The 14,666-nt window shown below is 39.1% G+C and overlaps 1 protein-coding gene across 3 annotated transcripts in view; it reads left to right on the plus strand.

Moving 5' to 3' along the window:
- The window catches only part of adkb (adenosine kinase b), a 162,114-nt gene that overhangs the window by 12,306 nt on the left and 135,142 nt on the right, over window positions 1–14,666 (plus strand). For all 3 annotated transcript variants that reach the window (XM_044103675.1, XM_044103674.1, XM_044103676.1), the window contains exon 5: window positions 7,636–7,714. In XM_044103675.1, coding sequence (XP_043959610.1) covers window positions 7,636–7,714 — 79 coding nt within the window. The remainder of the gene's footprint in view (window positions 1–7,635; window positions 7,715–14,666) is intronic.

Genomic DNA, 14,666 nt, shown 5'->3' on the forward strand with positions numbered 1-14,666 from the left:
TGCACAGTTTATCGACTCAGCACTTGGTTGGGGCTCCTTTTGCGTGAATTCCTAGTCATTGGGAACAGTCAGACTGTGGCACAGATTGCTTTAATTTCAGCCTTTAGCTCATTTGCATTTTTTGCTATAGTGTCCCGCATCTTCCTGCTGACAGCACTACAGAGATTCTCCATGGGGAATTTGGTCAGGCTGGTTTGCTGGCTAATCAAACACAGGAACACCATGATCATTAAAGCAGGCATTGGTAGTTTTGGCAATGTGGAGAGGCGCCAAGTCCTGCTGGAAAATGAAATCAGCTTCTCCGTAAAAGCTTGTCAGGAGAGGGAAGCGGGAAGCGCTTTAAAAATTTACTGGTAGACGGTTTGAGTAAGCTTTGACTTGATCAAACCAAGTTAATCAACATCAGAATTTGACATGCCTCCCTGAGTCATCACTGCCAGTGGAAACTTCACGCTGGATCTCAAGCAGCTTGGTTTCTTTGTCTCTCCACTATTCCTGTGTTGCTAATTCACTTTCTACTAGTTTTTAGTCCCATCTAGGGGCAGGTGTTGTTCATTAGCTTTTGCTATAAGCACTATGATGCAAACATGGGACTATTGTTCTGTTCAGTTTGTCTATGTCGGTGTGTGTCTGTACCTATCAAATTAATTTAAATTAAATTAATGTGACATTTATCCCTATGTTGGTGTTTGTTTACTCTAACACAGTTTTTCCTTCCTCTCAACTTAATATTCCTCAATTCTGCATTTGTCAACTTTACCAAAACTGCAAGGCAATCCTTGTGAAACTTGTGAATTTGCCGTAACCTTTACAGTGAGCTTTACTTCTCTAACCTGCTAAGCCTGTGTCTGAAAGTGCTGCTTCTGAACATTTTTTCCTTCCTTTTAACTTTCCATAAACATGCTTTTATACTAGACTTTATGCACCCACTTTTATAGCTCTTATATTTTGTGACTTGCCATTATTGTGGAGGCTGTCATTGACTGACATAGCATAACATTTCTGTATTCAAAGTCTTGCTTTATTGATTTTTTGTAATATTCTTATTGTCTGAGAATCAAAAGTTTTGGGTTTTCATTACTGTTGAGCCATGATGATCAAAACCACAGTGACTCTTTGTAATGTGTGAATTTCACTTTCTGCATTCAAGTAGAGAAATACACTTACGTTTCCAATTTTCCTAATTGAATGAGATGCATTGCAGGCCACAGTACCTTAATCATGTCAACATCTTAGAGCTTTTGTGCAAATCAACATTCACTTCACTTTATTAGTAGATGTCAGAAGATGAGGAACAAGACCTCAGTCGACATTTGAATCGTGACTCATTTGTGTTCAGTGCTTTTATGCGTCTCCGTCTACTCCCATCATGCCCTAATGTTCCAGTGATAAGAATGCCCTATTCATTCTGCGTTTCTCATCGGTTGCTACAGAGAGAGAAAGAAAAAAAAAAAAAACACAGAAGGAGACAGAGAGAGAGAGCGAGAGTCTACAGGCATTGAATAAAAAGCACATCTATTTCTAAGAGGCAGCATGAGCACGGTAGAAGATAATTATTGATTTGAAATAAGAAAAGATAAGGCTCAACCTTGAGCAGCTCAGCGATAGCACACAGAACATAATAATTAATGGGCCTGTCTTGTGTCGGGACAAGCTTTCACACTGAGACGAGCGTATTGATTTTAAACAGATAAACTGCGTAACCCTTTGTGAAGGGTTTGACAAACAATTTAATTGGGGGGAAAAAACAACAATATTCCTCACCCTTTCCATCTCCCTTTCATCACGGCCCTGAGCTGTTTTTTCTCCTCTCCGCCTGACCTATGGAAACAATTACTGCACATCAGGCCTTGTTCTGCCTCCAGACTACCAAGCGAGGATGTATGCACTGATTGGGGAATCTAATCAATGGTGGAACTTGTCTCTGCTCCAGATGCCTGTGTTGAAACTGGGATTACCAAAGTCTTTTAGCTGCCTCTGTCAGATAGAGGGAAGATGGATCTGCCTGTTTAAAGGTACCTGCATGCTATAGTTGAAGCAGGGATAATTTAGTGCTCCTGTACGACCCACCTCCTTCCTAATACCCCAAGGAGAGCAACGAAACCCCCCATTTCCCTCTAACCTTTCCTCTTGTCCTCCCCTGATTAGCGATAGTCGCCGTTTGATCATGTTTTCCTGCCTGTCCTTGTGATTTGTAAGCTGTTTAAACGTGAACGAGGCAATTAAATGGCGAACGAACGGCGCGTAGGAGAGTGGGTGCCTCTGTGATCATTAACAGCGAATTACCCTGGTGTGCACTCAAACACTCGGGAGGACTTTCAGGCAGACCACTCCGGAGAATCCAGATCCAATCTTACCATTGATTAACCGAGACTTGTTCTTCCTGCGAAATCACTCGACTGGGATTTTAGGGCACTCATCTGGTCTTATCGAGATAGGCTAACATCAAAGGCGAATGAAGAGGGAGTCTGTAAATGGGCTCACTTTGCCCTCCATCTAAGAGACTTTCAGGAGCAAATCTTGAATTATTGCCTCATGTAAATAATATACTTGGCTTGTTTTTCTTGTTCTTCTTTTTTAAGAGGGGTTTAAAAGGAACTCATGAGTGACTCAAAGCGGAGAACACTCGAAGTACTTCGGAAGCTCTCATATTTCCCTTGATGGGAAACAACGTTGGGGGCTCCGTCCCCAGGAATGTAAACAACACAATGATCCCCACTTGTTTGATCTGCCCCACAGTTACAGATGTGTTAAGCTGAGGAAGAATCATAGTACCACACTGCAAAATCCTCTGCATAAAACATTTGATGAATTCTTATTACTCTAATTGGAATAGGATTCAGATTTAGCCTGCAGCATCCTCCACATTTAATGGCCCACCTGGTAAAGATGTCAAAGATGCATTAAAATAAATGAATTTCTTCTTTGAATTGCATAATCTCACCAAAACATTGGCTGCAGTTTTCATACTATGATTTTTCAGAAATTTTATGAGCCCATTTTGCTATCCTCTTCATTGCACACAATGGCAAAATAAACTTAAGTTTTAGTCAGGTCTTATTTTACCAGTTCCAGTTAATTTAAGGTGTTTTTTTTTATTTCTCTAACTGTAAATATGTACAAATATAGTAGCTTTTAACTTGTGACAAGTTCTACACATGGTATTTTTTACCAAGTCTGGAGATAGTGCTGAAGGATATATCTTTTGTACAATGTTTTTTTTTTTTTATGGATTAGGCATCAGTACGTACTCATTCTGGAGAAATGTTGTCTTATTTAATCCACTCTATCTCTGAGCAAGTGTAGACAGGTAGCTATTTTCCTGTAGCCATATATTCCCACCGGTTCTGGTTATTCTGACCCTTTAAGTATACAAAGACCTTCCACAGGATGTGTCTTTTTAACCATGAATCAATTCAGACGTTCCTTGGCAATGATTTTAGGAGAATAGCTGTTTTCTGACGGTTGCTGCTGTGACAGCAAAACACCACAGTTCTATTGCTGAGTATTGCTATGATGTTAATGATTATTATTAACTTAAATTTGTCTGATTCTGTCCTTTTATTTCCGTCATCACAATCTCCGCACCATTCATTGTGAGATTTATCACGTTGGCCACCTACTATTTACATAATGTTTTGGCATGGAGGGCTGTAATATTTGCATACAAAATTGGCTTCGATTTACTTTGATTTATTTCGCAGTTGAACTAAATTGAATTGAATACACAAAAAAATGTCTATTTTACATTTTTACTATAGAAACTGTTTGTCGGATCAAGGATTTTGTTGGGAAGAAAAACCCTCAGAATAATGTAAAATGAGTATTACAATATACAGTATTTTAATTCAATTTAATTTAATTCATATCACATTGTACATTCTGCATGTGGCTTGGGCTCATTTTTAAATGGCAGTATGCTGGACTGCCCTTGTTATATAACACAAACTGACCATACATTAGTGAAATGCGTGGCATAGTTGAAATTGCTCCTCCATTGAATGACACCAGCAGCTTTTAAAAGCTGAGGTTAGTAACTAAGGACATTTTGTTCAAAACAATTTCTTTCTCTCTGCTCCCTCCCATCGCTTAGTCGGCTCATGCTGCAGTAGATGGAGAGGGATTTTCTACCCCTAAATGGCCATGGGGGCCGTTTACGGTGTCACTACTCTGGGATCACATGATGTTTGAGGGTGTAAAGGTCTCGAGGCAGCTGCTCCTTTTCGGATGGGATTTTTTTGAGGCTTCCAAGAGCAGGGCCCCATGCTGTCTGCACTGAAAGGTGGAGCAAATAGTTCTAGTGGGAAAAAAAAGACCCTCAAATCCTCTGAAGCTGTGTGTCTATTTGAAATGGTCTGGAGTCCCTCGGCTCCCTTCATGTTATAAACACCCACAGTGCTCAAATTCTTCTTTTGTCAAGGAGTCAAAACAGGTGTCTCAGGAACAATTTTTTCCCTCCGGTTAGCATATTTTCCACTTGTAAGGAAAGTTTTATTTTATTTAATTTTATATTATTCAGAGCACTCTGCCCTGGGTAGACTTGTTGCCTTGAGACATGATCTGTAGACTTTCTTTGAACCAGTAAAGGTTACTTTCACACCAGCTCAAAATTCGGCCATGCTTAGTTAAACCAGGTTGAACTAAGAGTATTGAGCTTCTCTGACTCCTACATGTTGGTAAGCCACGATGCTCTTTGCATACAGATTATGCTTGTCTTTGAACTATATTTACAACAGATGCATGTTTCACTGAATGAAATGTAGGCGCTATATTTCACATCCTCCATCCCTGAAAATATCTTTAAATCTTAAAATGCCTGGGAACACAACCTAACTGTTCTGGGAATACGCACAAGCATCTCTAAAGGAAGCTTTTTTTTTTTTTTTTTTTTTTTTTTGTCTAATTATTTAAAGTGAAATTACACACCCACCAGCAGAGATGGGGTTGTTCACTTTAATGTAATTTCATTATTTTCCCCCTGGTGTAGACACACTTCAATTCAAAGTTGAGTGGGGAAAAAAAAGCCAGACACCTCCTAACATGGCATAGCATCTTGACTGTGGTTCGGTCAATTACTTTAGTGGGGTGGACACGTTTATGTAGTTCGCCCTCTGGGAGCCTGTTTGTGTGAACGATGTGGAAAATACACATTCCAGCTTCATAGATAATAAGCATCTATCTTGCAGCAGAGCCAAGCTTTGCATCGCATTACTCAGAAGCATGGTCGCTATTGATGTCTGAAATGGCGTTACGAAGCGATGAAACGAAATGTACGGAAACTCTCTTAGTGTTTCTCTGTAGACCAGTGTGTTCCTGCGCCTTATGTTGGAAAACTCCATGATTGTTTTCTGCCCGTTCAAAGGGTAATAGAGCCTGTTTTTCTTTTTTGAAGTTGTTTTGTTTAGTCTGTTACTGTCACTTTTAAACTTTTTTTGGCACGATTTAGATATAAAATATTTAGTCAGAGGTGGACTCTCCCTAAATACTTTCCCTAGTTATGTATACAAGGAAACTATAAAAGCTATTTATTTAACAGACCTGAAAGCAAAAGGCTATGAAACAGCAGCACACTGTGCCTTATTAAAGATTTATAGCTGCTTTTACATGTTGTATTGTTTTGAAGAAAGCAGATCATGTTTCTTATGTTGAACTTTTACTGCTCAGCCTGATTTAATACAGGATGGCTAACTATAACCATGTGTGAACGATTCTTCTTTTGCTTTATTTGGGCTGACATTTTGACCCCAGTTGACCTTTTTTAACACTACTATTAGAAGTACTCTTTTTATCTGTCAAATGCTATCTATCCATCTTGTCTTTAATGTTAATTTTAATATCATTTCTTGTAATCCTCTGAGGTTCTTTGAATTGTCATGTGCACAGCCAGTGTAAACAAATGAACTTGACAAAGTTTTCACAGACTACAGTTGCTCTTTATAGGTTTTTAAGCCTTTTCCAGTAAATTGCAGGTGACTAATTAGTAGCTCTTATCAAGTCACACCTACACGTCTTGTAATGTGATAATTGTTGAGAAAGCTGTTTTATAACCACAGCACTGGTGTTTCTAAAGTTATAGGTGGCCTAGAGGCATGTGGTTTCTGCAATACATAGCATTTTGTATAAAGTCAAGTTGGGTTTTTTAGCCTTCTTCCTGCCGCTCTGACATAAATACCAGCTTTGTGGAGTGCATTAGTTATAATTGAGCCGTTGATATTTTCAGCTCTTCCAGAGTTACAATTACAATCCTGGTTGATTTTCTGGTCATTACTGTCTTTGTCCAGTTGATTAGTTTAATAGTTTTGCATTTGTGGCTAACTATATTTTCAAGCGACCTTTGAGGTCTTCAAAGCTTAGGTCATTGTTTACCCCACTTTAGGAATTGTGCTCTAGAGTTTCGTAAGGCGTATCAGAGTAAAAGGTGTTATAAAAAACATTAAAAATAAGCCCTTCCACTGCACAATTATTCTCAACCTTGGTTTGTCTGCCACAAATCTCAATAAATATGTTTAAGTTGATGTTTGTGTCATGAAAGAAATGTAAAAACGTTCAGTGGGGTTGAAATCTTTTGGTTCTTAGAACTGAAGGAAATTGAAGTATCCTTTTATTGTCCCATTGTGGGAAATTTTAGATGCAGCAGCAGGAAAGTAACATGCAATCGAAGCATGTAGATTCACACAAAGAAAAAGACAAATAAAAAACCAGGATTGAGAATAAAATGCTGTACAGCAAGGGCAAAAGTAAAAAAATTTGTGCAGTTAAGTTATTTTTATTCAAATATAACATGCTTTGTTCCAAATAAAGGTGGAACTGAGTAGGACAATTTTAGAAAAGTACAAAATATGCATGTGTATTGGCGCATTAAAAAAAATAAAACACTACACTGCAAAAACACAATTTCAGCAAGTATTTTTGGTCGAGTTCCACTGCAAATATCTTAAAACACTTGAAATAAGGCAAAACTAACTTTTCAGCAAGAAGTATTAACTTGGTTTAAGTCAATAATTTCTTAATATTGATGAAAAAAGTACTAGATTAAGTGACACAATCTGCTAGTGGAACAAGGTATTTTAAGAATGAGAAGAATGTCTTGTAAGCTGTCACTTCACTTGTAACTAGCACTTTTTTTAAAATCAATATTAAGAAATTATTGACTTAAAGCAAGCTCCTATATTGTGCCAAAAATATTTCTTGCATGTTAGTTTTGTTTTATTTTAAGTGTACTAAGTCACAAATACTTGTAAAGATTTTGTGTTTTTGTAGTGTTTTTACCAGAAGTGTAAATAAAAGCAACAGAGATGAGTAAATACCAACAGGAAGCTGTTGGGAGCAGTCATAGTTATACAGTATTACAGCTGCTGGGTAAAATGGTCTGCAGTAATGCTCCTTTGTGCACTTCGGATGCAGCAGTCTGTCACTGAAGGAGCTCTCCAGCTTTGTTCATTCAGGGGGAGACATTGTCGAACAGTGATGGTATTTGAGTTAGAGTCCTTCTGTCTCCCACCTGTGCTGGGTCAAGGGAGCATCCTATGACAGATACAGACGAATATTTTCATTAACCTGGATTTGTCCAAAATCAGGATTTTGGACAAATAAGCCTAAACTTCACGTCAACTGACAGGTCTGTTCTTATTTCAGGTTTGAAGAAATTGTCAAGAGAAACAAAGTTGAATACCATGCCGGTGGCTCTACCCAGAACTCAGTGAAAATCGCTCAGGTTAGTCATCTTTGGCTCTCTGCAGTGTGCCTGAATGTGTTTTGAATATACAGTGGTACAGCTGTAACCTTAGATTTGTCAGCCCGGCAGCCCTGGGAATACACAGCATAGCTGCACGGCACATTGACACATTACAGCTCTGGCTGTTGTGAATTCATCAGACCTGCCATGGAAAAGGGAAAAGCGGGGAGGATTAATAATATTTACAGTGTTATCTAGTTGGCCTAATTTCCTGAGACATATCAAGCATCAATTAGAGAGAATTACAAGTAGATGCAATTAACGTGTCACAACAAATTATATCCAACAAACCCTGATCTTCTCCCTGGCTGTTAGACAGATTTGTGCATCTAAAAGAAATTGGTGATTGTTCAAATCTAAAATGACAATCTGAACTTTAAAAGATTATTCACTAATTCCTTTTTTTCTCCAAAGTGACTGCAGCAAGTCTTTGAATTTGACATGCAGTGATTAGCTGCTGATAAGGCTCGGGTCTGCTCACAGTAAACAAAGAAAAGGCATCCAGCTGAAAAATAATTCCCTTCCAAGGAGGGAGAAATGAGTTCAGAAGCTAATTGAGAGGCTGATGCCTGTGAAAAGCAGCAAGTCTTTCTTGTCTGTGTGTGTACGTGTGCATGTGTTTTTTTTATTTTATTTTTTCCGAGCGTGCTTGTTCGGCTTGCAGAGTTTGCATATATACCCATGTGTGTGTTTGTGTGTATTTATCAAAAGATAGAGACAGAGCTGGGGAAAAGAGAGTAGGCAGGCCCTCAGGCTGCCACCATCTCTGCGCTTTAGAGACAGTAAACATCTTTTAAAAAGAGACGCCTAGCTGTGCACCTCCATACAAACACTCTTTAATTATCAAGATCATAAGCCTTTGCTTAAAACTCGGTCTCTTACAGACGTTAAATGTCAACGAGATTTTATTCTCTGGGCAACGACTCCCCCCATTTTAAATCCTCTGCCTGCTTGATGCCAGGCTGAGCTCTTTTTTTTAAAAAACTTCTTGAAATATAATCGCTAAATTTTCCTGCAGGAAGCCATTTTCTTCTCCTATTTGTCTAGCAACTGCAAAGACATATATATTATATTCAGTGTGATCTTTTCCTGTTAAGACATCAATGTTGACAATGATTGTTTCATCTTTTATTTAAGTGCACACTGCAGGAATTGCCCCCAAGCTGCAGTTACAGTCCCATGTGAAATTAGATGGCAAAAGAGATTTTTATTGCCGGCCTTTGCAGACGAAGAAGGACCCGTCATGGCCCTTCTCCTTTCTGTGCCCCGAGAGAAGTGCTCAGTGAACTAAATTGGTCTCATAACGGCATAGCAGGCCCTAGTCAAATGTTATTCTACTCTGTTTATTTGGATATTTACCCCCTTCTGTGAGAAGATGTAGAGCTGATTCTGAAAAGCTCGAGATAACAAGAGTGTTTTCGTCCCGCACCCTGAAGTCTCAGAAGCTGTTTCTGTCAATATATACCTTCAAGCGCTGACTTTTTCCAGATTTTACTTTGAGTTTATAGTGTTCTTTTATGAAAAAAAAAATGTATAATGCATAACCAGCTCCCGGATTATCACATTGTAGCACCTGCAATATGTGAAACTTCAAACCCTCGCTGTATTGTGGAAGCTGAACCTTCAAACACAAATGATATGCACCACAGCACTGAATCCACATCAAAGGGGCCCGGCGACTAAATGAGATGCTCGATCCAGGGGCAGGTTTGCTCACCATCGACTGCTGGAGGAGGGAGAGAAGTGTTCAGAGGCTTTGCACAGGAATCGTTGTACACGCTGGGAAAAACCCAAGGTGTGGGAGGATCAATGCCTTTGCCTGTAGAACTCATACTTCCCTTCAAAAACCCAGCCAGCTCATCCGAGGCTGAGATAGGTTAAATACTGCTGTTTCATCCAAGTTAAGATTTCAAGGAAAACCTTTACCTCAGCTTGAGGAAAATGCAGAATCGATGCTGATTGGATTTGGGTAAATGAAAATTGACCAAGAAGAAGCTCAAAAAGGATACAGGTCCTTACAGAAGTGTTCATGGCCTTTGAACTTTTTCAGATGTTGTCACATTACTCGGTAGAACACTGAGACTTTGATGCAATCAAATCTTTTTGAAAGAAATAATTAGTTTCTGTTCTTTGAAAGACCTTAAAACAGCTATTTTCAATTCTTTTCGCAGACCCTTAATTTGAAAATTGACCAAATTAATCGAATGTATTCAAATGTTTGGATATCTTGAGGAAATAGAAAATTGAGAGGGGAAAATGTTTGATCTTCCAGACCTTTTTCAAAGAACATAAATGTAATTGCTTTACAAATACAGTTGTTTTGACATAGTTTCATACATATATTATATGCGTAACATTATATTTTCCATTTACATCTGCATTTTGTTATTTTACCCATCAATATTTTGTTTTTTGACTTGAGGACGGAGTGCACTCACTTTAACAAAAAAAAGAGTCAATTTTCCGACTGTGTTTTTTTTTACGTTTAAGTTTCTGATTGAACTGAGACTGTGGTTCCTAAACTAGTATTAGTTAGAATGCCAAACAAATGGCTGTTCTATGGAAATTTTACATTCAAAATATTGCAAAAATATCCCAGTTAAAAACAATGCATAAAATTAAATTAAAGCTTAAAAGTTACAGATTTTGCAATTAGTGGAAGTGAGTTAATTCAGGTGCCAAAAAAGCTGTAGGCCTGTACCACAAATTACATAAATTTTTTTCATGTTTTGGTCTCTTAACAAAAAACTTTCATTTTCAATCCTTTCAAAAACTTCAATAATAACTTTAGTTTTGTCTTTTTCCATTAAGGCTAGAATTATATATTTTTTTGCTCTTCATGCCCTTATGCATGTTCAAGTTAGCATCTGTGACACTGTAGGGCTCTCTCAAAGTAGGTTCATTATCACATGTCCACATTCCTTGCTGCACACAAGTGCTCCTGAATAAGCCTTGGCTCTTGTTTGGATCAAGTCAGTGAACCCACGTGCACGTGGAGCTATCTGGCTCTGATTCTTTGTAAGAAAGTGTTCCAGTGTGATAGAAAGTGGGGAGGGGGGGATCAGAGGTTGTTGCCTTTGCCCTGGCTCTAACAAACACCATGCCCTGTGGGGCCATCCTACATAAAGGCTTACTTACTGAATGTTGCAGGGCTGTAAGGTAACAAAAACCAGCCTGGTGTTGCCTGCTCAAATGCAGCCACACACATCAAATAGAGCGGAGTGGAAAACAACAATCATATTTTTTTTTCCCCCAGTTATTTACAAAGCTGGAGGGAGGAGAAGAAAATGTGGCTTTTCTGAGCATGTGATCCAAATTTTGGTACTTCTGAGCACTCGTGGTGTTTATCACAGGTGACAGAATTGGTGGGGGGGAGTCAGTTGACTGGAGGGCTGTATCAAGAAGCACAGTCGATTCATTTAGACAGAACATCAAAGTCCTCCAACAGCTCCTAAGGGCCTGGAGATTGAAGTCTGAGCAGAGACAGGCTCACAGGGAGTTATTGCTGCTGTGAGTGAAGTGGATCCTGCTTTGACTGCCTCATGTAAACCATGCACTCTCATTAGGGTCCCCACAAATCAACACCATTGACATATTGTTTCTTTTGACTCTAAGCATGCTTCATACGCATTTACCAAACAGACAAATAGCTTTGTGTAAGCGCCCCAGCTATAAATGTGTCACAGAAACGTATGATTAATTATGCGCTCTCTCCTCTATTTAGGTCTGTGCATTTTTTGCAGTCTACATAATCAGTCCACTGTGATGTCTTAATTATTGTTTAGAGAGCAAAGGCTTTTGAAAAATCTGCTGTCTCTGTCACGGTTATGATGCCTGTTTAACATTTCCTGAGTCTTGGTCAGTCGTGGAACGGCTGAGTGGGGCCCAGCTCTGGTCGTTGGCTCTGAGCTCCTAATTGGAAACGCATGTGCACCACACTGTTGAAAGTCATATTCAAATAACAGGAAAAAGTCCCACAGCACCACTTGACTTTGAGAAAGTTCCTCACCAGCTCCTATTTTCTTGCAGGAGAATACTCCAACTGGTTTTGATGTCTCATTGAAGGCGGTGACTTATTTCTCGGGGTGAAAATGTTCCATGACCTAATGTTTGGCTTTTACCGCTCGTTTTGTTAAATAAATAAAGAATGGCAAGTTGCCTCAGTTTGAATGAGCTGAATGAAGAAATGCCTACGTCTGGTACCACTTAAAGAAAAAGAGGACAGTTAAGGAGAAAGAGTGGAGCTTTTGTGTTCGCACTGTGACTCGCCGTTCAAGAGGGATGTGCTTATATACGCTAAAAGGAGGCATTTATAATTTTTCTGTCACTTTCTGTTTTTACTTTCTTCTCTCACACTTAATGATCTGCTTTAGAACAAATCTTCTTTGTCTAGAAGTGACCTGGGGGACGTTTGAGTAATTTGATGCTGGCTCATTCTCAAGTTTCTGTTTAAAAAAAAAAAATAATAAAAATCAAATTAAGAGAATTTGTCTAAGCAGAAATTGTAGCGCAGCTGCGTGGAAATGAGCACGCTAATAACTGATTAAGACCTGGATCCTAGGGGGCGTCAAAGTTTCATGCCACAGAAATAAACCCTGTTGTTAAATTCAAGTAGATGGCTCTAGTTAAGGCCAGTTATTAGATTTAAGGTGCAATCGCTTTTTCACACAAGTAGGTCGGTTTGGATTTTTTTCTCCCTTAGACTTTGACTAACATCTGAATTGGTTTGATGTTCTGAAATACTTAAAAGGGAAGGTATTATGTAATAATAATATATAATAATAATTTTTTATTATAATATTATTCCTTCATCAAACACATACCTGGAATGTTGCTTTAATTCTTTCATGCTTTTTTTTGAGAAATCCTTGAGTCTCCCATGGCAACCATTCAGGAGTGCCTGAATGCGTGCTCTCACAAAGCTCCACCCATTTTCACACAGCCCCGCCCATTTTCACAAAACCCCTCCTTTCAGATGAGATCCTCCTCACAGACCTGCCAACATCCTGAAGGTGGAGTGTCTGAAAGATTCTCTTTAATTAAAGTGACAGAGGCCAATTTCAAGGTGTCAGTTTTCAAAGTCAAATTTCAAAGAACAAAAAGTTATTTTCTATACATACATCATTTTTATAACTACCAATTCTTTGATAGTTATAAAAGTTAACATAGTTATTTAATTGTCCATAAGTTTGGCACACATGTAAAACAAAGGGAAATCATGAAGGAGCCAAACACTTTATCACACCATGGTAATTGAGAATTGGATGGAAAAGAATGAGTTGTTTATAAATTTCTCCATATGAAAACTGAAGTGGAGTGTGTATTTGCGTTCAGCTTTCTTTGCCCCTGTTCTTTTACATAAAGTCCAGTGCGACTGTTTCCCCTTGATATTTATAATTGCACCATTTTGTTTGCTATCTTATTTTGTCTCTGTGATCTCAATGGGCAAAGCTGGGTAAATATTTGAAAATATTTGAAAGGATGAATAAAAAAGGACAATCCTCTTTTTTTTGTTTTAAGACAGGCTAATTGCAGAAGCACCGTCGGCATCCAGTCTGAGCTGTTTTATGGCAACGGTGTCTTGTTGTTTCCCTCCCATTAAAAAGCAGTGGAAAGGTCACAGTCTGTTGAGCTCGTCGTGAGAGATGCATGAATCCAAATGGATTTTTTTGGATTTTGCAGGTGCACAAGTATGCACTCGAGGGGGGTAGGGGGAGTAGTTGCCATTGTTTTTCCTCGGCATAAGCAGCAGAAGCGAAGAACGCCTCATTCGCTTTGATGAGCGATGTGTTCATGCGTGGGCTTCAATGTCACCCGCCATGAGGCAGCTGTGAAGTCGCAGCTCATGTCTGCAGTGCCATTTACTCAATGATGAAGTGAGGAGATCTCAGTTGGTTCCACATTCACCTCCCCTTTTACACACTCACACAGTTACACACCCTGCCGGAGCGTGTGTTCCCCCCACCTCAACTGTATTGTGACTGTATGTCACAGCTAATACTAGCACTCATTTAATCTCAAGCTCTGTGATCCTGACGATAAAGGTTGACTGAGCGATTACGCAAGGTTTTGTCATTAACATCCGACAGGCATGACCTACAGCTCCCCCCACCCTTGTTTCTTTGCACAAAATAATTACCTTGATTTAATTTTCCTGTCAGATGCAGGATATTTTTGTTGCCCCAGCAAGAATCCACACAGTTTGCCGTATAGGTGACATATCAACATCCCTGTTGAAGTTAATTTGCCATCAAATTTGCGACTTAATTTAAGCTGCCAAAGGGGAAGACATGGGGAGTAGATTGTAACTCATAAGTATGCATTGGAAAAGGGTGTTGATTAACATTGAGGGCTCGGGAGACAGACACACTAACTTGTATCATCTTGCCTCACAGGCTGGCACTGGAATTAAATGTGATATCTCGTGTAACACGTCCTTGCTTTGAGTCCTTGGTTCCCGGCTCGGGAAGGAAGGCTGTATCGTAGAGTTTCCTGCTTCGTGCGTGGCTTTTGTACTGCTGCTCAGGCTCCAGCCCAAGCTTTGAGAGCAATCAGACAGGATGTGTAAAAAGGAAAATCTACAAATCTGGCAGCATTCACTAGTCAAATTACTTAAAAATGTTTAAAGCGCAACAATTAGTATGCTGTATGGGCTCTTAAATATTCCGTATTTAAAGATAATATCTAATGGTGTATATGTTTCCCCTTGAAATGTAGAAATATAGCTGAGGGATGAAGTATGGACTACAACAATAGGATTGTAATACCGAAGAAATACAGCATCAAATCTGCTTTGTGAGGGCTTGGACTGATCACAAGAGGCAGAACACCTGGGCTGATTAGCTAGCTTTAGCAAACATTATTCCCTGATAAGCAAATTTGGCAATTTACAACCCCGTTTATTATATTCACGTGCCACAAATTTGTCCTA

The sequence above is a fragment of the Gambusia affinis genome, linkage group LG20 (assembly GCF_019740435.1).
Source record: "Gambusia affinis linkage group LG20, SWU_Gaff_1.0, whole genome shotgun sequence".
NCBI classification, from domain to species: Eukaryota; Metazoa; Chordata; class Actinopteri; order Cyprinodontiformes; family Poeciliidae; genus Gambusia; species Gambusia affinis.